We start from the raw sequence: 24627 nt of genomic DNA, 5'->3' as shown, positions 1-24627 counted from the left end.
CGTCACGTTAACTCATGGTGAATTATGATATGACGACATTAAAAATGGAATTATACACTTGTTGTCCAGCCCAGGTCTATCTAAGGTAATGTTTAGGTACACTTAACTAAATTGCTGCTATCATTTGGTGTTTGAATTTTTTTATAAAATTGTCAGGAGGCATATTTTTGATGAGATTTTTTTTGACTATATTTCAAATTGTCATCCAACTTTCATATGTATACCGAATTCCAAGTCAATCCAACATGATCCAACTTAAGAAAATGGATCCAAATTATCTTGCAACATTTGAAGCAAAAAAAATATACCTACAACTGAAATTAAATAAAAGTTTATAAAAAAAAAATTGTACAAAAATAAATAAACAATTTATTACAAAAAACTAAATAAATTATCGTAGTTTACAACGATGATTCCACATGATCTGCTCATGAGTGAAGAGTGAAGTTCGCACCCCGTTCCAAACGCGTGCAACTGGGATTTATTTTCCCACTAGTCCGCTGTATGATCTGGGAAAAATATTCCCAGTAAGTAATTCGCAGTACGAACAAAGAGTGGCGAGTCACTGGGAATAGGCCAATACTGTTTTTGCCGCTTCTTTGTATGATGTGAAATAGTACACCGATATTTTCGTCTCTATATTAATGTATAGGCCCCTTCGCGACGCGGCTGGCGATCAGGCTGAGTATACCGGAGACCACAGACAAGCTAGCACTTAACACCGCCATCGACCATAGAGTAGGGTTATGTAGCAGGCAGCCACCGTTGTAGCTGAAAGCGCACATCAGATCTGGAATAAAGAAACACGTTAAATTACATGCAAATGTCGAAAGTAAGTACCTACTTAATCCTATTCTACTTAACCCTAGTCTCCAGGGCTTCAAATGTATTTTTCTCAAACATGCTATGCAATGTTAAATGGGCAATGTAGTTCGTGTATATGGCCCTAAAAGCCGAACAGCAAATACTATAAAAGAAAAGTTTTGGCGGAAAAATTGTCAAGTTTTAATGTCTTTTTTTTTGATTGACTGGACTTGGGCTATAGCCATTTTGCAAGTAAGTGCCATGGTGATTTCAAAAGTTTCGTTTTGTTTTATAGTTTTATTTGGAGAACAAACAGAAATAGATGTACAATAATAGTTCTTATGTTCTAACTTCTTATAAATCACAGTTTAGAAACGTGATTTTTATTTTTGCAGTTATACATGTTTTATATTTTTTTGGGATTATTTTATCGTTTTAATAATTCATGTTAGAATGAAATAAACACTTATATAGATGGTAGTTATAATTTGAGTCTGGTACAATTTTAGTTGTCTCATGAATAAAACATTGATTTCTACGAGTTTTTATTTATTTTAGCGCATGTTTGAGAAACGCACTATACAAGCCTCAGCGTGAAAGAACATGCCTGCCTCGTATACCTATCAGTACACCACATTTCTGGTGGAAACAGCTGAGCGGAGCGAGGCGAGGTAAATGAAGTTTCTATTGGTTAATGAAAAATAAATTCTTCGCAAAACATCGCACATAAAGGTGAACTTGATAATGATACTCACGACTGATCAGCATGTACACCAGGAAACCAGGAACGTGTGACAGTAAAGCTATAGTGGCGAACGAAGCGCCGATGGCTACCGCCTTGTCGGAGACCAGAACCGAGCGGAGTAGCACCATGCCCTGCATTAGTAATGAGGCTCCTGTAATAACATAAAAAAATCTAAAAATAAATAAAACAAAAACATGAATAGGTGAATAGCGACGTTTTTGACCACCTTAGCACCGATTTTGGCCAGTTGACATTTGAAGTGATAGGTATATAAAAAGTTATAGTAATAAACGATTATGTTTAGTGAGTTTTTAAAAGTTTATACTGAAACGAATAAAGTTTGTATGTTTTATTAACATTAATTTATTTCAAACGTATATTTAAACAAGTTAATGAGATCTTTGCCCAGTTGTGGGACATAAAAGGTGGTAGGACCTTGTGCAAGGTCCGCCCGGATTGCTACCACCATCTTGCTCGCGAATCCTGCCGTGAAGCAGCAGTGCTTGCACTGTTGTGTTTCGGCGTGGAGAGTAAGACAGCCGGTGAAATTACTGGCACTTGAGGTATCCCATCTTAGGCCTCTAGGTTGGCAACGCAACTGAAATACCCCTGGTGTTGCAGGTGTTTATGGGCGGTGGTGATCTCTTACCATCAGGAGACCCACTAGCTCGTTTGCCATCCAGTCGAATAAAAAAAAAATATATAAAAAAAATTTATTCATAGGCCGGAAGTTATGTGCCTTAGATACTTACCTATGTACTTAGTTTAAAATGTACAGTGTAGTACAAACCCAAAATTTTACATTTATCGTCACTGTTCAAACATGTACGTACCTTGTAGGTACTATCGAATCAACTGAATCGTGACGTGACCCACTGTGACCCAAATCTTTTCCTAGAAATAGTCGCATTGCCTGACAAGGGAATTCATTGTGACACTTAAATACTGTAAGAACGTTCTGCAGTGGGTCAGGAATCAAATAGTTCGATGGTGCCTAATTGTTTTAAATCGACATTTAATATCAATGGTAGAGATAATTTAATTTTCGTTAGAAAAATAAATCCTTAATTTACAAATTTAAGATTGACTGGTCGCACCTTTAGAATGAAACCGACACAATTCGAAATATTCACATACTAAAATTAATCAATCTACTTGACTTTTTAAGTGATAATTTTTTTAGAAACACTATACACTCCACACCACATCATTCGCGCGAACCTACCTGCGAACGCGAGCACGAGCGCGAACACGAACTGATAGAAGTTGAAGATGGTGAGGCAGCTCGCCAGCGAACACGCGCCGCGCGCCGCCACGCCGCCGCCGCACGCGCAGTTCCCGAACAAACTGGAAGATAAGTAGATGATTTTATTTTACATAGCTGATCCGTGATTGACATCTATCGTACCTGATAAAAACAGTGGAATGTAGAACCTCCCCCTTTTTTGAAGTCGGTTAAAAAGTGCAGATGAAGCCAATGGTGTGTCTCACTGGTTCAGTAACTGCTTATTCACTCTAGCCTTGAAGAGCCCAGGGTTGTATTTATCCGGAAATACAGACGATGATTCGTAAATTTTTCAGGAATAGCAAACGTTATCTTTCTTGGGGAAATAGTGTGGCGCTTTCCCTCGTGCCTACCACACAAATAGAGAGCGCTGCTGCTTCTCTCACATCAGGTGCTTTAGTCGCCTTTTACGATACCACGGGAATAAATGGGTTAGTCCTATTTCTGAAATCGGGTACGGACAAATTTCAAAGATTACCTACTAGTACCAGAGAAGATGTACTTAATCTAATTTTGGACACAATCCTGAACAACACGGTCAAGTTGACTGACTGAACAGAACTATACTAACGAATAATGTCTCACAAAAAATGCTTACGATTTTTTTGAATGCGGACATGGATTACAAAATTTCTCATGAATAGAAGTACCTACCTATAAAACGTTTTTTGAAAATTTTTGTTACTTACGAGGTTTTCACATGACAGTGTCATTATAGAGTACCTTACATTTAATTTTAAGTAATTTTACTAGTAGCGTAACTTACAGGAATCCATTAAGGTCTTCGTAGCTCCTGCAGCCGGCGTGGCACGGTGAGAAATATGTCGTGGAAGTGTTGACGGCACACACTGGACTAAAACCGTAGTTCTGTGATGCGCACCTGAAAATTTCATTATGTTAGAAAAGGATGACCGTCAAATTAAAAAACGGGCGAAGAAATTATATCGATACAATGCAAAAAATGGTGAAGATGTTTATATATTTGATATGGTGGAGATAGCTGAAGTTCCGAGTGATACTACTTTGACTCCTACTCCCAAAGTTTGACGCGCTTCACATTTGTCATTGTTTGTTTGATTGACAAAAGAAAAAATAAGTGTCCTTCTGATTATCTAACTGAAAGATTAAATAGAATATTATATTGTTTACCGAGAAATATATCCAGCTACTAAGACGAAATAAAATTTAAAAGAAGAAAGAATTAAAAACATTTCCTGCCTACTAAATTGCACTTAAGTCGGTAGGTCTCTTCATCAATACTTTGGCTTAAATACAAACAAAGATACAAACATTTGGATGTGGCGAAAGGCTCAGGCTCAGCATATGGGGTGTATGAGTATACTTTAATGTCTTACCCACAGTGCGTGCTGCACCACGGTTGCTCGTACTCTCGTCCCGGCCCCCCCACGTCCCCTATGTCGCAGCGCATGATTGCCAAAATGGCAAACGGCACTGCCACCATAAAAGCGACCACGCCACCAACTCGAGCCGCTGTAGTTGCCTTCACGCCATCCGTTCGACGCACGGAGAACCGAGTGCGGAAAATCTGGGAAGAAATTGATGCAAGTGCTGAGATTCTCATTATCGTCATCATCATACGGAATATAACACGTCCTACTTGTGGACACAGGCTTTCTCTCAGATAGAGAGGATTTGAGATGTAAATACCACGAAGACCCAGTACAAACGTGTAGTTCACACACACAATTGAATTGTTTCGCAGGTGTACTTACTGATGCCCACACAATGCTTTCCTTCATAGAAAAGCTCATGGTAAATTCTAAATGCAATTTCTCGCATAAATTCCGAAAAACTCAGAGGTGCAAGTCCGGGTTCGAACCCACATCCCTCAGCTTGAGATGCCATAGGCCAAACCACAGGGCTTGAATGATTGGATCAATATAGAAGATAAGAGTTAACATTTTTAAAAACGGGAATAATGCTACCGAGCAACCAGTGGATATAAATAGCAAACTGTCGTTGATTGTGGCGTTTTAAGAGAAAGACATTTGTTCAACAGTGGACGTCTTCCGTTTGATGATGATGAACATTCTCAAAACACTAATGATGCAAGGTCTTACTGCAACGAAGAAGATGATGACGAGTGAGCGGAAGAGATCTGTGATGGCACGGGACGCTCGCGGGTCTTGACGAACAGTTTCAATGTGGAATTGAGCCTGGAAGTTTATAAAAATATATCGTTTTAGACAAACATGCAGACATGCAGAGTAAAACAATGGAAAAATCTTTGTATAGCGACGATGAGAACACGTCTAATTATTAAATAGTTAACGTAGACGGCCCAGTCATTGTGCCAGTGGTTGCCATCTTTTTAACAGTAGCATGTCAAGCTATCGAACATTTACCTTAATTATACTGCTTCTAGTGCTTGATCTCTATAACAATTACCTACAGTGTTCTGAATAAAACGAATGAAAACAAGTTGTTAAGATCGAGAGCATATGCAAGAGCTGCTACGAGCATCACTGTCCAAATTACTTGGTCTCATTCAAAATAATTACTATTTTATTCATGTTTATTCGAAGCACGGCAACTGTCTTAAGCATTAAGAAACTAGAAGTAGTCTAGAAGTAGACAACAAAACAAAAGTAACTCTTAAATGTACGCACTGTGACTTTTTTCATCAAAATAAGTTGGTAAGAAGTGATTTCTAATAGCTTGATAGTACGTGGTCGAGAGCATTTTAGTCTTTTTCAACCGACTTCAAGAAAGCAGGAGGTTCTCAATTCGTCTCTACCTAAGTATGTTTTTTTTGTATTAAAAGTTAAAAATTCTAATAAGTCTAAAACATACTTGGACAAAGTCGGCGTCGAACCTTATGAAGCTAAACACGGCAGCGTAGAGGAAGGACAGTGCAGCACTTTGCACGAGGACCGTCTTGTTCCGGACTACGCGGCCCAGAGTCGGGAGAAGGCCTGTAAGAAAATTTGACGCGAACGTTTGATCAAACGTTCACTGCGCAGTTATGTACCTTAAGCAAGTGTCAATTTAAGAACCTCTTACCTCTATCAATAAGTTCATCGTCCACCAGCTTGTACTTGTCCATTCTCCTCGGGAAAAGAGTGAAGAGGATGGCAAACATGAGCGTCAGCATGCAGACAGAGAGGTGGGCTTCCCACCAGTCGCTGCGGGTGGAGCCTGGCTGCAGCCAGGATACGCCATTCAGACCCAGAGACAGCCGGATCGATATCAATATACCTGGGAACAGGCTCGTAATGAAGTAATGATAGACCAATGATAGACTAGCCTATTGTCTCTGTAGTAGAGCTTGAGAAACAGGTATCACATCTTTAAACTTTTCGAAATGCGTTGGTGGACTTGAGTTAGTATTTTATTGCGATTATCACCCACCACTATTAAATATGTAAGTATAAGCCCTGTTAAGCTGTTCTGGGACTTCTGGGGTAGGTATATATGTATCTCTAGTTCAAATTACTTATTTATTTATTTATCAATAAACGAACGAGAGTATGAGGTGTGCGCGTAGCCCGAAACATGTCGAGCTAAACTCGATTTCAGACGAAAGTTATCCGTTTTTTTATCATTTAAAATAAACGAGGTGAAAAATGTTAGTTCTTTTACCTTTTTTTATTTTTTACACCTCTTTTTTCAAAGAGATTAATGGATACTAGCTTATCGAAAATACAAACTGAAATATAGATGCATAGAAAATCAGAAAAATAAGACCAGCGCTGGGAATCGAACCCAGGTCCTCGGCATTCCGTGCCAAGTGCTATACTACTACACCACCACTGGACTACTACCACTGGATACTAGCTTTTTGGCTTTTTGGATATAATCCAAGCCACGATGATAACATACCGTAAAAATATGCCCCATTCTCTGGCTCATGGTCGTCCAGGTACGTAAGCCCATGAGCCCACACACTCAGCCGGCCGAGAGCACAGAACCCAGCCGTCAGCACCAGCAGGGCTATCCGGGGTATGACGTTCGGATCCTCGTGGTTGGAGCGATATGAAAGGACTGACACTTCTTCGCCGCCACAGAGCTCTGTAATGACATAAGCATCAGTAGTCTTGACTGGACATGATAATTAGGCAGCCTGGGAGATTCAGAAGATCATCTAGTAGGTGTCTTCGATGCAAGTTTTTGTAATTAAGTAGTGCACAAAACCTTTGCCGGACGTGTCATCAATGATGCCGCGTATAAAATGTAAGTTAGCAGTTAAGGAGAATCTTGCAAACAAGTTCAAGTGGTCATTTGAACGCAGCAGTGTGGAGCAACTTCACAGTTTTTCTTCCAGGTCTGAACTGGGCTTTAAATTTACTGGTAACATAAAGCCAGTCACAACCGCCAGTCAGCCGGACATAGCCAAGCGAATTAACTCGTAGAAGTGGCAATGGGCAGGCCATATAGCACGGAGAACAGATGGTCGTTGGGGCCGAAAGGTTCTCGAGTGGAGACAGCGGATCGGCAAGTGCAGCGTAGGACATCCACCAACGAGATGGACGGATGACCTGGTTAAAGTCGCGGGTTGGATGCCGATTCCAACCGAGGCAACATAGACTGGAGGTCTATGGGGGAGGCCTATGTCCAACAGCGGACGTCCTATGGCTGATATGATGATGATGATGATGATGACAAAGCCAGTAATGACGTAGATTAGGGTGTGACGATCTGTTGGATTCACCTACCTACAGGATTCTCTATAGCTTCCTCATAGGGAAAGGCAAGCACGAGTAGACCAGAAACAGCAGCAGCCGCCAGCCACCCTGACAGCGCCAGGTTCTTCCTCGCCTACCCCCACCACGCGATCAGCGCGCCAAACGTGAACTCCACCACTGATGCACCCACTTGCACCCAATCTGTAGATAAAAGATAACACGTCGGATTTACACTTCTGAGATATTGGAATTCATGTGCGTCTGTGTTATATTTATTTTTTATATAGGAAAGGACAAACGAGCATGTGATCAACTGATGGGAAGCAATCACCCGCCCATGGCCACTGTCAACACGAGGGGTATCACAGGTGTGTTGCCGGCCCTTTGAGAGACTGATAGGCTCGTTTTTTAAAGATCCCTAAGTTGTACCGCTCTGGGAACACTGTTCCAGGAAACTGTTCCGTACTTTACTTTCTTTAACATGTTTACTCTCCTCTCCTTTATGAAAAAATTGCATTACCGTCAGTTTCATTGCATAAAAAATCGTTTGTCCATATGAAACAGTTGGGAAATTGAACCATTTGGGATAAAAACCGGCCAAGTGCGAGTCGGACTCGCGCACCGGGGTTCCGTATGAATTATTATAATAAAATTTATTATATGATGTAGGTAACTAAAAATTTACGGTTTTCGCCATTTTTCCTTTATCTGCGCTATAAGACGTTGCTTCGTACCAAATTTCAAGATTCTGAGTTCACGGGAAGTACCATCTGTAGGTTTTGATTCCCTTGCGAGTTTGCGGAAATTTGCTGCATAAACGGCTGTATCTTTTGATTGCGTTGGCTTAGAAGTTTGATTTTTTCACAGCGCCAAGGGACAGTAGACCTGAGTATTTGATATAAATTTCAGCTTCCTCCGCTCATTTCAGCTCCACGCGGACCCACGCGGACAGACGGACGGACAGACGGACAACTAAGTGATTCTATAAGTGTTCCGTCTTTTCCTTTCGAGGTACGGAAGCCTAAAAAGTTGGTGAAAAGCCAAGATCTCCCATTACTTACCGTGGATATTCCCTGGCACGTGTCCCTTGGATGCGTCTCTCTTCAGCAGCAGCGTCACATTAGTGTCCAAAAGCACGAGGATCAGGAGTGCCCCTTGCAGGAACAGGTCGAAGCGCTTCAACGTCAGGATGTATGTGGTAACGAAGACCCATAGCTTCTGGAGGGGCGCTGGAAGACCTAGTAGACCAACAAGTGGAGATGACTGATGCGGTATCATGTAAGGAGTGTACGTCAACTGTTCGGTAGTTGAATTGAAATTCCGAGATTGTACTAAATTTAGGGGCTGAAAGAAAGAAAGGTTTTTTTTTGGCTCCATAAGTACCCCCTAAAACTAAGACTAGAATTAGCACTAAAACTATGTTACTTGGTGACACGGCAGGATACCAAAAAGGGTTAGTTCCAATGGAGTGCCGAAAAAAAGTTTCTCGATGAGGGCTACGGTATAGATGTCGCTAGCGTCACTGCTTAAGTGGCTAACATAAGAAACAAACAAGCTGAGATAGGGGAAATTCGTGTCTGTACCGTTGACCATCAGTGGTGTAGCGGTATAGCACGCGGTACGGAATACCGAGGACCTGGGTTCGATTCCCAGTGATGGTCTTATTTTTCTGGTTTTTCTGTGCATCTATATTTCAGTTTGTATTTTCAATTTAGGTTTTACGGGATGACCGTAAAAGTAAAAATTTGGAATTGAAATAAAAAATACAAAAATATTCCAAAAAACCAATCTTAACCAAAAAGGGTCTCCACTCAGCATGTGTTGCCGCACATTATGTGCAGTAACGCTGGTTTTCTGTGGAGCCCAAATGGCTGCTTCACCATCCATTGATTAGTGCTAACTGACGGTTAAATGTGATGCCGTCTCCGTCTATTCGAACAAAACAAATAGAGAGCGAAGCTTACGTAGCTTGTAGAACCCTTAAAAATCTTGTTTCTAAACTTAACGATTATGATTTAAGAATTTCCCGTTATAATATGGGGATATAAAGCATTTATTTATTTACGAAACTGCACAGTACTTGTACATACGTTCATATGTGACAATACAACGCTGTAAGGTCGTTGCAATATTACTGCTTAGTCTAATATCTAATGAATAAACGTTAGATCTCTTATTATATAATACAGATTTTAAGAATCTTTTAAGTAGTCAAGACATGACATCAGGTCAAGAGCCTGGGTGTTATTTTCGACCGCACTCTCTCATGGCCTCCTCATGTGTGCGAGGTGAGCAGGAAGGTGTTTGCTGCGGTGGGATCTTTAAGACGGCTTCACAATTTCTTACCTTTTGCTACCAAGGTTGCGCTTGCTCAAACTTTACTGCACCCTATTTTCGACTATGCTGACGTTTTTTATCCCGATCTCTTAGAAGAGCAGCTTAACAAACTTGAGCGAATACAAAACCGAATGCATTCGGTTTATATTTGGTTTACGTAAGTTCGATCATGTCTCTAATTTTCGATCACAGCTCAAGTGGCTCCCAATCCGCTTTCGCCGTAACTCTCACATTCTCCACCTTCTTTACGGCATTCTCTTTACCCCTGAAACTCCTCGCTACCACAAAAAGCGATTTAGCTACGTAACTTCTATTCGATGCTCTCAAACTTTCTCCTCTCTATCTAACTCCAAATTCTATGTATATTCTTATACTGTCCAGGCTATTCAGTTTTGGAATTCCTTACCGATTGACTTACGACGCGCAAAATCTTTGTCACTATTTAAATCTATTCTAGGAGCACTATCTGTCATCTCGTAATAATTAGCTTTATGATAATTTATTTATTTGTTACTGTTTATCTCACAGCCTATATTTATTTTAGACGTATATTATATGTACGATATAATTATGTATGTATTCGTAGATGTATTTCTGTTGCGTTTTAATTTTCTGATCTACTTTTGATGCACCACATGTTGTAAACTAGTCCTTCCTTTTTTCTGTAAAAAAGGTTGCCTGGAAGAGATCGCTCTTTAGCGACAAGGCCGCCTATTGCTTTCTAACTTACTTACTTACTAAAAAGAAGAAAATAAGGTTACAAGAGTACTCGTAGTTATGGTATGCATAAATTCTGTGTACAATTGTAATGTGTAAACTCTTTATTGTACAAAAGAAAAGAAAAAATATACAATTAATAAAATTTGAGATACTTGTACAGAGGGTGTTTTGCGCATACAAAGGCGCGGGTAAACGCTTCTATAAACTATATAGGTATTTAGTTAGCACTATTTTATATTCAAATTAACCTATTAATTATGATAATATTGATAATGGATGCTTGAGTAAGATACTAGCCGGATTAACGCGACAAACAGATAAATTCAAAGATATTTGCAAGTGTTACCTGCTAAAAGTAAATAGGTACGGTCGTCCTCGAAAGTGAACAGTTTTAATTTGTTGTGTGTAATCCTTGTGGAAGCACGTAGGGTGCAAGTGCAGCCAGACGAGAGTAATTTTTGTATTAGAATTGTAAGAGTGGCCTAACATAAAAGCAATTTGACTTTACTATCAACTCTACAATTTGACTCTATTCGGTTTTTATTGCCTGTGATTTGAGCACAATTTGTGAATCGATACAGGACAGGAGGACCTTCTGAGAAATCGAACCATAAATCAATAATTCTTTAAAGAGTTATAAAAAGTCTGTTTTTCGCTCGCTTTCATTTTAAACTAACCTAACCTAACCTAACTACAGTTCAAATAAAAATTCTCAACTTATGGACATGATTCAATAGAGATATAGCTCGTATTTTAAATTCATCATAATTTTGGTTGCATCTCCAGTGGTTAAGAAGAGGCCCCTAGATCGCTATATATATATATGTTAACGCCGAAAAAGACTCCTGAAAATTTGTAATACCTCGTGACTGTACCAAAACAAACGTGTGTGCTTTGATAATTGGATTATGAATACGTCTGTTATCAAATTTAATCACTAGGGGGCAGATATCCATGCGTAAATTAGATTCAACGTTATGGGTCTAAACTTTAGACCCTAAAGGATGGTGGTGGATTTCGGTTATCGCGCGCTATTTCCTTGGGAACTATGCATTTTTCCAGGATAAAAAGTAGCCTATGTCACTCTCTGGCCCATAAACTATCTCTATGTCAAAAATCAAACTCGGACAAACATACACACAAACACACAAACACACACACTCGCGCATTTATAATATTAGTATGGATTAAGGATGGATGGATAATTGGCATGTTACATTTGTAAACATTTGTACTGGAGATAGTAAAAGGGATAAAAAACGCTATCTGCCTCCTATTGATTCAAAACGAAATACTTTTAGGTTTTCAGTCATCTAATTAACACCTTGTATAAAATTATATTAAAGTAAACAGAGGCCATTCCTGTCTTATTCCATCACAAGAATGTCCTGCGCGTTCCGCGGCTATTGCCATACTTAAATTGTGACCCACCCAGCATTAGGTATCTTTCACACTACATTTTGGATTAAAACATTTGTGTTCTAATGAATAAGTTGCATCGAAGTAAAACCAATGAAACGTTTAACGTCGTACCTATATTTATATTGCAACTTATCTAAATCCCTAAATTACGCCCTCTCCGGCACGACCACGCGTCTACAAGGGCCGAAATGAAAACGTTAGCAAACTTAGTGATTACCTTAGATTATTTAATTTAACTATAACTGTAACGTGTATGTATTATTTTAAATTACTTTGCTACTTAATGTCGTTCAGAACTCGAAACAGAAGATCGACTTTCTTTTTCTTTCTCATAATTACAGCGTATAAACAAAATTAGCACAATTTTATTTACATTTCAGTTACCCTACTCACCTTTGACTACCATTGTGAATTCACTTACAAAAACTAGAACATAAACATTTATTTAATCACTTTTCACTTCAATTCACGACAATTATAATATTAACTCTAACTGATCTTAAATTCTTTTAACTTCCAAAACATTGCAGAACTTTTCCAATCAACAAAAACGTGTGTTACCAATAGCATGTGCCAATGTATTGAATATGTTATCAATCCTTATCATTTGTCCCCGTACCTATGTAAGGATAGATAACATACATTATTAATAAAATGTTTCCGGTTGTTGACTTAAGATTTTTGTTAGATAAAATGAATAAATGGTGAATAATTATGATCTGATGAGTAATTTCAAAATAATTAATACCGTAAACTGCTTGCGTGAAAGTGTGGCTTAACATTGCCTTTAGATTCGAATTTAAAAGTCCATATAAATCGAGCAGCCTTTATAGTCGTTTAAACTTTTAGACCAAAGAATAATTGCCCTTTTGGATATTGCAAAACTTATCTAAATCAAATGAGGCAAGAGGCGCCAGCGGCGAATTTGAGTAGTTTAATACGAGGCGTAAGTCGTAGTAGCAAAGATCTTTGGTCTCTCAAGGAGTGAGAGAGGGTCGTGTGTTCGAGCCCAAGCGTGCACATCGTAGTTTTCCGGCATTTATGCGCGATGTTACATTTGTAATTGACGGTGAAGGAAGACACCGTGAAATATGCACACACCAACTGCAAAAAACTAAATAGTGTGTGTGATGTTACAAATTCGTTCTGAGTCTGCGTAGGAACTACGTCCCAATCGCAAGCTCTCTAATTGTGAGAGGAAGCATGCGGCCTGCAGCGGGACTTATATAGGCAGAAATGATGATAATTATGATGTATATGTCGGCGGCCGATCGTAAAATCCGCCAGATCACGAAATTCCTAGGCACATAATGAAATGGCGCCATTTCATGATATGCCTAAAAGTTGGCCAGGCATATCACGATGTGCCTGAGAAACAATACGGTAGATCGATTAGAGCAATGCATTCGTCGATATTCCTAGCTTTATACCGGGCACATCGTGATATGCTGAAAAAAAGAAAAATTTAGGTACGACGAGCGAAGCGAGGAGTGGTTAATATGAATTGTAACCACTACGCACGAGCCGAGCGAGCGAAGCGAGCGTGCCGCGGTAGCGGGCGAAGTGCCAGAACCGATATGGCGGCGTTTCATGATATGCCTAGGAATTTCATGATCTGCCTAAACGTCACTAGGCAAATCGTTAAACGGTGAGTTTTTAACGATATGGCGGATGTCCTTTAGCCAATTCATGAAATGGCGCCATTTCACGATATGCCTAGGAATTTCATGATCTGGCGGATTTTACGATCGGCCGCCGACATATACAAGGCAATTCCAAAAACGTGACCAGGACTAAGAATTTTTTTAGCGCTCTTTCTTGCCAACTATGAAACATGAGTGCAGCACTGTATTGTGGAAGGCAAGAGGAAAAACCAGTATTTTTGCTATTAACGGTAATTTATTTTAACTTACTTGTAATGCATTACAAAACTAAACATTTAATAAATAATATTTACAAGTTAACACACGCGGAAATATATCAGACCAAGTTTAAAAAAAACCGAGCGACACTGCAACGAGTTTATTATATTTACACGAAGCGTTTTGGGTGCCATTTCACATCACTGTCACATCCTTCCTATTCTTTCGCCAAGCGGCTGGCGATCAGGCTTAATAGACCGGACACCACCGAAAAGCCAGCACTTAACACCGCCATGGACCATAGAGTAGGGTTATGTAGCAGGCAGCCACCGTTGTAGCTGAAGGCGCAGCTCAAGTCTGAAAGATACAATGTTATTAAAAACAAAGTTACCACTAAGCAGCGTTAGATGACACAAGTAATTCAGTTCCTTCCGATCTGACTTCATCCAGATCGGTCCGGTACCGAGGAGATGATGATGATGATGATTCCATTTTTTTTTATTCGACTGGATGGCAAACGAGCAAGTGGGTCTCCTGATGGTAAGAGATCACCACCGCCCATAAACATCTGCAACACCAGGGTATTGCAGATGCGTTGCCAACCTAGAGGGCTAAGATGGGATACCTCAAGTGCCAGTAATTTCACCGGCTGTCTTACTCTCCACGCCGAAACACAACAGTGCAAGCACTGCTGCTTCACGGTAGGATTAGCGAGCAAGATGGTGGTAGCAATCCGGGCGGACCTTGCACAAGGTCCTACCACCTGCAACCTGATTATCTACGTTTCATAACCATACGACCAGGAATGGGGACCGATTCCATCTTTATGTTGTTAATATTCGGCCATACTTTCAACGCCTGATTCAATAAGGAGTGATCTGTTCATCTATCTATCTAATACCTTTAAAAGAGCAATGTTGACAAATCGATCTAGCTTGGTCATATTTCTAGGAAAGATTCGATTTGTAGCATTCGAACATGGCATGGCGGATGTGGACGATATTTAATTTTGGTATTTCTGCTTATTTAGCTAGTTGAAGTATAATTTTGATAGTGTTTTATGCGGCGATTAACTTTAACAATGATCACAAAATTCTATACCTATTGCTCTCGTGTCTGTCATTTTTTAATGCGCAAGTTATCTCCGCGTTGTTTCTAGAATTTTGCTATCAAGTTGCAAAAACTACAATAACCGTACAACGTGAAGAAGAAGAATATATTTATCTTTCATTTAACTGACATTGGCCCAAGCCTTAAGGCTAGAGTCGTGGATAACGCTCATTTCGAGGGTTAAAGACTCGAACTCTTAAGACTCCCGAGTCTTGAAGACTCGCCTATATTTGAGAATTGAATTGGCTTATTTTATGCATATGGATGGATGCAAGAAACCATCTTTGCGGCCTTTGAGTCGTTAAGCCTCGAGAGTCTTTAGGGTTCGAGTCTTTAAGTCTCAAAATGAGCATTTTTCACAACACTACTTAAGGCCGCCATTGAGGGTGATAATAATAATTTCAGGGAAAACGCTTATTATGGAGTTTTAGCCCGAGCAAAGCTCTGTCGCCCACTGATGATGATACTCACGACTGATCAGCATGTAGAGCAGGAAACCGGGGACATGCGACAGCAGAGCTACGGTGGCAAACGAAGCTCCGACTGCCACTGTCTTGTCGGAGATCGCTACCGTCCGGAGGAAGACCATACCTTGCATCAGAAGGGAGGCGCCTGTAACAAAGTTAAGTGAATGTTCTGAAACCAACGCAACATGTTGTTTATTAAAAGATAAGGAGCAATCGACTAAGGAAGGGTCCCAAATAGAAAGCAACCACCGCTGGCAAAGATACTCATAACGGTATGTACGGTCGGTTCCCTAACTTACGAGTATGTATCCAGTTTTTCATACTAGTGGCATAGAAAAGTGGATACTTATGCTAAGCCACCGACTGTACCTACAGAACGACAGGTGGGTGTCCTTTTATGAATAGAGTATGCTCGAATGTAGGGATTTTCATCCCCTAAGTTACATCAACCCAGAAATACTCGTACTGGCGCTGCAAGCTGATAATTAAAGTATTAGGTACTATGCGCGGCATAAAGTTCCATGAAGGCCGAACTGTGACAGGTTGAACCATTTCTGAACTCTGAAATGTCTTTAGTAAACATTTGAACTCCTGTTACTTTACACTTTCTTGGGACCTAACCTACCCAACATGTTTATGGAGGCCTATGGCTTGATATGGCGACGATAACCCTGAACCCAACACACACTTGTGAAATAGAAGGATTTGTTTCTACCGGGAGCATACCTCCAAACGCGAGCATCAGCGCGAACATGAGCTGATAGTAGTTGAACGAAGAGATACAGCCCGGCAGCGAGCACGCGCCGCGAGCCACCACGCCGCCGACGCACGCGCACTCTTCAAACACCCTGGAACCACGTGCGAGTTTAGCCAATCATATAATATAACACCAGCAGCCTGTGGACTGACTATACTCAGAAAGATTACAGTGCCCTACGCGTCCAAATTACAATGTATTTAGGATGTTGTTGGGGCTGCCTCAGGTGGGAACAGTCTAAACTAACATGCATTTTATACAACATAAATATAAAAAAGACACTAGCTTTTGCTTACTTTAAACAGCTACTGTCTACTAGCTAGCGTCTGCGAATTATTTTTTTTCGCTGTCCCGAGGGAACTACACAATTTTCCGGGATAAAAACTTCTCTCAAACTATCTCCATACCAAATTTCATCTAAATCGGTTCGTGAAATAGTAACAGACAGATGGACGGACAAAGTCACTTTCGCATTTATAAATTAGTTTGCATTCACATTGTACGATAAACTGAAGGCGTAGCGTATTGTTGCAGCACCAAACGCCCTCGATAAAACGGTAAAGATGAAAGCTTAAACAGAACAATATGGACAAGCAGTCCCCATGGATTTCTTAAGTGCTCAGTTAATGTATAATCTCTAGTAGTGTATAATGTCTTGGACTCTAATAATAATGAACTTACAAGAATCCATTCAGGTCCGTATAGCTCCTGCAGCCGGCATGGCACGGCGAGAAATACGTCGTTGAAGTGTTGACGGCGCATACTGGACTGAACCCATATCTTTCTGAGTCACACCTGCCAAGAATACAGCATGTAACAGAAACATTTGACCCCTCCAACAAGAACCGTATTGACAGATCTCGCCGTAGTAGCCTAGTGACTTGACCTATGGCCTCCTAAGCAGAGGATCGTGGGATTAAATACCGGCTCGCACCTCTGAGTTTTTTGAACGAATGCCTCCCCCATCAATTCAATAGTGTGTGTGAAGTTTCCAATCCGCATTGCGCCCGCGTAGAAACTACGACCCAGACCCTCTCATTCTGAGAAGAGGCCTGTGTACAGCAGTGAGACGTATTTAGGCTGGGATGTTGATGATTGAACCTACACACGATATGACCAAATGCTACCTAAGTAGTCATTTGTTTTGTTTTGAAAAAATGACTTTCTGCCATATTTCTTGCAGCGCATTCTTCTTAGCAATGATGGTCTTTCCGAAAGCGCTGGTAGTTAAAAAAGTGATATGTGAAAGATCCCTTTGCTGTCTACTTACAGAATAAACGTTTTTGATTTTGATTTTTTCAGAACATATCTTACCCACAGTGTGTGCTGCACCAGGGCTGTATGTACCCCCGTCCTGGGCCCCCGACATCCCCCAGCTCGCAGTGGATGGAAGCCAGGACTACGAAGGGCACGGCGACCACGATAGCGAAGAGGCCCCCGACGCGGGCCGCCGTCGTGGCCTTCACGCCTACAGTCCGCCGCACGGAGAAGTACGTGCGGAACAGCTGAAGAAAAGAGTCAGTTTTTAATCCCCGACGGGTTAACATTAACACTCATTTTTCCCCTTTAGGAGGTTGAGTTTCCAAAAGACCGTCCAAAATTATGAGCATCAATATTCAGAACAATAAGTTTACTCGTATTCACTCAGGTAAAATAGCCTGAAGCGTACCTTACCATGATGAATAAGATAACGACAAAGGTCCGGAATCGGTCGGTGATAGCACGCGACGCGCGGGGGTCCTCCCTTACGGTTTCAACGTGGAACTGAGCCTGGAAATTTCAAAAAGTTTAAGTGGAAAACTTTTACAAAACACCCTAATAAATGTAATTACCCACATTAATCAGAGTCCATCATCACAGCAACACAATAGCATGGTGAACGGTGTGTTGCTCTGATGATCAACTATGGTTGGATTAATAACGCGTCAGTGTAGTCTGGTGGTGGTGATGATTGCGCGGAGCTGAAGGAGCTACATGAGACACCATGTCTGTTGTATAGACGTAAGGAAGGTCGCGCGTGTGCAAAGTAATATTTCTTGCTACCAGAATTTTTTTGCGAGGATTGTGCTTTTCATGAACAAATAGAAACACTTAATTTATCTATCCTCACACAGTAGGTACAGCTCTAGTGGAAACAGCTGAGCGTAGCGAGTATAGGTAAATGAAGCGTTTAATTGGTTGATGAAAAACACATTCCACACAACACACCCTCGCACATATCTGGTGTAAACGCAGCCTAAATTGATATGGACCTCCGCAGAGTAATGCCTGATTCAATAAATTATAAAAAATAAAAAACCGGCCAAGAGCGTGTCGGAAACGCCCAAGATAGGGTTACGTAGCCATTACGAAAAAAATCAAGTAATATTATGTGCGTTTATAACACAATTAAAATACTTACCAGAAAAAGAGCGTATCTTCACGGCACTTACGTGCGTTTCAATTTCTGTTACGTGTATGGAGTGCCCCCCCTATAAATATTTATTTTTGTAATTTAACTACAAAACTAAATAGCGGCTTTGACAAGACATCTGTACTCCAAATTTCATTGATATACATCTTGTAGTTTTCGAGTAAAATGCCTGTGACATACGGACGGACAGACAGACAGACAGACAGACGGACTTGACGAAACTATAAGGGTTCAGTTTTTGCCATTTTGACTCCGGAACCCTAAAAAGGACGACTCAGATGACCTAACTAGATGAAACATCTCAATACACTTTGTATGTAACAAACCTGGACAAAGTCAGAATCGAATCGTATGAAGCTGAACACGGCAGTATAGAGGCAGGAGAGAGCTGCACTCTGCACAAGGAACGTCTTATTTTTGAGCACACGACTTAGCGTTTGAACAAGGCCTGCAAGATAATAAAGATAAGACTGATAACTTCTTCTGAATCTGGAGGTACAACTAAATCCTATATACGTCTCACTGCAAGGTCTCCTTTGAGAACAGAGGGTTCATAGGGTTTATAATTTAAAGAAAGCTTAGTTTTTTAATGCAAAGTCTTAATTGGAAAGTTATGACTGGCTGCTGCAATTTAACCCTGGTTGCAAGTGTTGCAACACAAACGTCCTCAATATTGCTTTTGGGGCATTTTGCTTTCGTTCCCCAATTTTTGATTAGACGCAGTATCTCTGACTTTTTAATCTTCGTAAGCACTTACCTTTGTTGGCGATCTCATCCTCCACCAGCTGGTACTTTTCCATCCTTCTCGGGAAGAGAGTGAAGAGGAAAGCAAAGAAAAGCGCGAGGCTGCAGATGATAAGTTGCACGATCCACCATATTCTCCTCATCGCGAACGGTTCCAGCCAGGACACGGAGTTCAGCCCCAGAGACAGCCGGATCGAGATCAGCATTCCTGGTGAACAAAGTAGTTCTAATGTAACGGTAGTGGATTTTTTTATGAAATAAAGATCGAGTGAGTCACCTAACTACTTATAATAATATGAATTTAATTTAATTGATATCTTCAAACGATCGAGATGTACACTTGTACAAGACGTACATCAAGCAACCTGTCAATCTGTCGCATGCTATACGCCGATGCGAGCGGCCAAACCAACCTATCTACAAGTATATGTATAATTTAGTGGAATACAGCTATTTAAAAATAATCTTTCATATGTTTTATTGTGTCGAAACATGTAATGGTCCTTCGAACCGGATAATAATAAATCATAATTATATATATGCAAAATAATAAATCACGAGTATGCGCTATTTACCATAGAAATAAGCCCCATTCTCAGGCTCATGGTCGTCCAGATAGGTCAGCCCGTGCGCCCACACGCTGAGTCTACCGATGGCGCAGAAGGCCGCAGTCAGCACCAGCACGGCTACTCGGGGTATGACGTTCGGATCCATCTGACTTGAGCGGTATGAAAGGGCTGCTATTTCTTCACCGCCGCAGAGCTCTGAAAAAAAGAGCAAATTCTTTAAAAACTGGCCAAGGACAAGAACTCGTGCACACTTTAAAAGCATTCAAAAAGAAGTTACTGAGACAGTTCAAGTGTGTCATATTCCGCACTGGGGTAGAGCAGGAACTACGGCCCGAGCCATCTCATTCTGAAATTAGACCTGTGTCCAGTAGTAGGACGTATATAAATAAGCTGGGATGATGATAATGATGATGAGATATTATTGGGTATCGCAGGTGGTTGGGGTACTTAAACTTATCATTCTTGTAAAGATTTCTCAGGAGTGTTAATTATGTAGTTCGTCATGCATTAAATTCGATGTTCAAAGTCTACTTACCGCATCAAAAAAGTGACTAAGTTTTCAATCTTAATTCAACTATCTGCTGAAGCATTCCAGATTAATTTTAGACACCTGGATAAGATCGGACGTGACCATCATCGTCAGCTCAACAGTCCACTGCTGGACACAGGCCTCCCCGAATGAGCGCCATTACGCCCTGTCCTCAGCGCGACGCATCCAGCTTCTACCAGCAGTCTTTCGCAGATCGTCACTCCACCTGGCCGGAGGGCGTCCTACACTACATTTGCCGAGACGTGGTCCCAACTCATGAACTCGTTTCTCCACCGGTTGTTGGAAATGACGAACATGATAAAGTGCTCACTTGATGGCTCAAGGAACGTACCTACAGGATACACGTCAACGTCCTCAAACGGGAAGGCCAGGACCAGCAGACCAGATGCAGCAGCGGCCACCAGCCATCCTGACAGCGCCAGGTTCTTCCTCGCCTGCCCCCACCACGCGATCAGCGCGCCAAACGTGAACTCCACCACAGCTGCACTCACTTGCACCCAATCTGAAAAATTCGAATCTCTGTTAAAACTGCGAGAGTCACTTGTTCATGCCGTGTCCAGTTTTATAATAGGACGCATCCGAGGGTTTTTTTTATTCGGCTGGAAGGCAAACGAGCAAGTGGGTCTCCTGATGGTAAGAGATCACCACTGCCCATAGACACCTGCAACTGCACCAAGGGGATTGCAGATGCGTTGCCAACCTAGAGGCCTAAGATGGGATACCTCAAGTGCCAGTAATTTCACCGGCTGTCTTACTCTCCGCCAAAACACAACAGTGCAAGCGCTGCTGCTTCACAGCAGGATTAGCGAGTAAGATGGTGGTAGCAATGCGGGTGGACCTTGCACAAGCCTACCACCTACAAGGGTATCGCAAAAAGGGACTTATGGCCTGATGCGATAACGGCCAGCAGCGCTCTCTATACCCAATTATGAACTTCAGACTCCAGCTCACTGGCTTGGAAAGCAAGGCAAAACACACTATTATCTCAAAAAAGTATTCATGAACTACAGGCCTCCTCTCAGAATGAGAGGGCTCGGGCCGTAGCTCCCACGTGGGAAACTACGCCACTGAATTTCTTTGCAGGTTGTGCAGGTTTCCTCACGATGTTTTCTAGTAGTTATTATCTTCATTTCATGATTCATTCTGAGTTGAACTTCGGCTTAACGGTAATTGACTCGGTTTAGGCTATTAGGCATTTAAATACTAAGATAAGATAAGATTAGTTATCTAATCCGGAATATTTGCTGCGAACACCTGTTAATATTTTCAGGATCTTTCATTTTGGACATTCAACATCATTATCATCATAAAAGTGGTGATGAAAATGCTAATTTGTAAAAAAATATAGATCCCAGCCTTTTGGCCACCATTTTTGTCAACCAGCTGTTTTCAGAACTCCTATCCTGTGGTACGTGTTATTAAACTAAAACAATTACTTAGCAAATAATACAAACCCAACCTACAGTGACGCGTTTCGAATAAAGCAAAGCATTTGATTGATTGATTGAACATTGAGTTAAGATTGTTTGTTTGGAATCTTTTTGTATTTTTTATTTCAATTCCAAATTTTTTGTTACTTTTACGGACATCCCGTAAAACCTATATCAAAAATACAAACTGAAATATAGATGCACAGAAAAACCAGAAAAATAAGACCAGCGCTGGGAATCGAACCCAGGTCCTCGGCATTCCGTGCCGTGTGCTATACCGCTACACCACCGCTGGACAACGATACAGACACGAATTTATCCTATGCACCTCATACATTGACTGACTGTGTCGTGAGCAAAGCAAGTAATGGTTTTAGTTAATTGATACGGACCTTCGCAAAGTAACGCCTGTTTCAATAAATAAATTGCAAACATTTTTCTATCAAAGTGTTTCCACTGATGCCTTCTGGTTACGGGCAGAATAACAACACTAAAAAGTTGATTGATCCATTACCATGGATGTTGTCTGGCATGTATCCTTTCGCAGCGTCCCGTTTTAGCAGCAGCGTGACATTAGTGTCCAACACCACGAGGGTCAGCATCGCCCCCTGCACGAACAAGCCGAACCGCTTCAGAGAGAAGAGGTGCGTCTTCAAGAAGACCCATAGCTTCTGCAGCAACGTCCAGAGACCTGAAGAAAGTACCTACATTATTAATTTCAATTTCACATACGATCATCATCATCCCAGACCATTCAGCGTGTATTTTTGATACAACTTCAAACTTTAAGGGTAGTTAGTTATTATGTTTTGTTAAAAAAAATACTTATTATTTTCCTTAGAAAATTAATTACCACGCAATGTATCACTACGTGATACTACTTTGTTTTTATTCAAAACGTCAAACTTGTTGACGTGACAGCTGTCACAGAACGCTTCTCTCTCGTATAAATTATTGTACGCATTACATTGCTGCTCTAAAAAAAAACAAAAGTTAATTACGCTCTGGGAGTTAATTCTAAATTAACAATTTGTTTGGATCACTTACTTAAATCTACGCCTGGTTACAGTTTGAAGGTATATCAACAATACACGCTGTCAACACGCTGTATACGTACATCTGCTGGGCACGGCCTTCTCTCAGAATTAGAGGTCTTGAGCATTATAGAGCATTAGTTCCCACGCAGGCCCAATTGGGCGGTAGGTGGGCGGATTGGAAACTTCACTCACACCATTGAATTACTTCCCAGATTTGTGCAGGTTTCCTCACGATGTTATCTACACCATAGGTCTCGTAGTAAATTCCAAATGCAATTCGTACATGAATTTTGAAAACTCAGAAGATTTGAACCCACGATCTTCTGCTTGAGAGGCCATTGATCAAACCATTAGGGCACCAAATCAAATCGTAGTAAAATCATAGTAAGCAATGGGCGATTCAAAATATATTTTACCTAGACATTTAATAGATACTCGTATTCAGCCACTCGCATATCGGATAGTATATCTCCATGCTATCGTTACTTATATTAGAAAGTGCGTTGTTTACTTGTTTTGTTTCACGCCTTAACTACTGAACTGATTGCTACAAAATTTTGCATAAGTACGTTATAATAGTAGACCAAAATTTATAATATTCCTTCATCCTGAAACAATGAGTTGTTCCTGACGGCGCGCGATAAACGAATTCTTTGCAGACGAAGTCGGGCGCAACAGCTAGTTACAGATTAGAACACAGTATAATAACAAACAAATTTTGTTATATTAGTCCTTATAAGGAACCCTTACAGTTCGGTATCAGCGTTAAATTGAGTTGACAAAAATCTGGCGAAATGAAGTTGTGGAATTTTGTGCGGCGTTTGAGAGGAATTTTCGTCACCACCTGTGTGTCTGCTACTTTGTTGTAACTACTTTATTCATCATCATCAGCTTATAGCTGTCCACTGCTGGACATATAGGCCTCCCCCATTGAGCTACGATATTATTCCACATGAGTACCTTGAATAAATTAACTTTTAAAGCTACCAAACTATAAATTTATCAAGTATTTGCCTCTATAACCGCCCTCGAATTAAATTTCGGTCGACACTGAAACGGGAACCAAAATTCGGTTTCGGTTAAATACTAAATTCGGTTAGATATTCTCAGCTCTTACCTCCGGCTGCCATTACGTCGACACCCACAAAATATCCCTCTCCCGATCATGAAATTTCCGTATCACTTTAAGTACATACTCTGTCGTTGTTTTGTCACTAATGTTTAATTTCACAAGGAACCGTCAAAGTGTCCTCTCACTTTTAGACTAAAATGTTCATGAACTATCAACAATTTCGTGCAGCCTCATCGGCGTGAGCCAATGTATTGAATGGTATCAATTTATCTCTTATCAATTGTTATCACCGTATTGAGATCTACAAATAATCGTCACGCATAACATTGAGTGTGATAGGATTCAAATTAAATAGGTACCTAAGTATTGCCGAGAAAACTGAATGGTACCAGGGTGCGACCTTTTCATAACCAATTTGCAGGTGGTAGGACCTTGTGCAAGGTCCGCCCGGATTGCTACCACCATCTTGCTCGCTAATCCTCCCGTGAAGCAGCAGGCGTGGAGAGTAAGACAGTGAAATTACTGGCACTTGAGGTATCCCATCTTAGGCCTCTAGGTTGCCAACGCATCTGCGATACCTCTGGTGTTGTAGATGTTTATGGGCGGTGGTGATCTCTTACCATCAGGAGACCCACTTGCTCGTTTGCCATCCAGTCA

General features: G+C 40.9%; 3 protein-coding genes across 3 annotated transcripts; all 3 read right to left on the bottom strand.

The window, feature by feature from the left end:
* Positions 1-341: 341 nt before the first annotated feature.
* LOC141439264 (uncharacterized) lies at positions 342-12542 on the bottom strand. The gene is made up of 12 exons (XM_074103509.1): positions 12353-12542; positions 8542-8718; positions 7511-7681; positions 6678-6866; positions 5859-6053; positions 5649-5770; positions 4916-5011; positions 4190-4380; positions 3601-3714; positions 2775-2896; positions 1560-1700; positions 342-790 (listed from the first exon to the last, which is right to left on the bottom strand). The coding sequence occupies exons 1-3, from the start codon at positions 12363-12365 to the stop codon at positions 7614-7616; spliced, it is 258 nt and encodes an 85-aa protein (XP_073959610.1). The 5' UTR covers positions 12366-12542; the 3' UTR covers positions 342-790; positions 1560-1700; positions 2775-2896; positions 3601-3714; positions 4190-4380; positions 4916-5011; positions 5649-5770; positions 5859-6053; positions 6678-6866; positions 7511-7613.
* Positions 642-6878, bottom strand: LOC141439364 (solute carrier organic anion transporter family member 6C1-like). The gene is made up of 9 exons (XM_074103651.1): positions 6845-6878; positions 5859-6053; positions 5649-5770; positions 4916-5011; positions 4190-4380; positions 3601-3714; positions 2775-2896; positions 1560-1700; positions 642-790 (listed from the first exon to the last, which is right to left on the bottom strand). Exons 1-9 carry the CDS (start codon positions 6876-6878, stop codon positions 642-644), a joined length of 1164 nt encoding a protein of 387 aa, XP_073959752.1.
* A 1348-nt stretch (positions 12543-13890) lies between the features above and the next one.
* Positions 13891-24206, bottom strand: LOC141439256 (solute carrier organic anion transporter family member 4A1-like). The gene is made up of 12 exons (XM_074103492.1): positions 24016-24206; positions 22376-22552; positions 20763-20933; positions 19888-20076; positions 19326-19520; positions 18895-19016; positions 17830-17925; positions 17470-17660; positions 16837-16950; positions 16125-16246; positions 15403-15543; positions 13891-14178 (listed from the first exon to the last, which is right to left on the bottom strand). The coding sequence occupies exons 1-12, from the start codon at positions 24026-24028 to the stop codon at positions 14039-14041; spliced, it is 1671 nt and encodes a 556-aa protein (XP_073959593.1). The 5' UTR covers positions 24029-24206; the 3' UTR covers positions 13891-14038.
* Between the last annotated feature and the right edge of the window lie 421 nt (positions 24207-24627).

Source organism: Choristoneura fumiferana, chromosome 20 (assembly GCF_025370935.1).
Source record: "Choristoneura fumiferana chromosome 20, NRCan_CFum_1, whole genome shotgun sequence".
Lineage (NCBI taxonomy): Eukaryota > Metazoa > Arthropoda > Insecta > Lepidoptera > Tortricidae > Choristoneura > Choristoneura fumiferana.
Note: the sequence above shows the minus strand (reverse complement) of the source record. Positions and strands in the feature narration are given on the sequence as shown.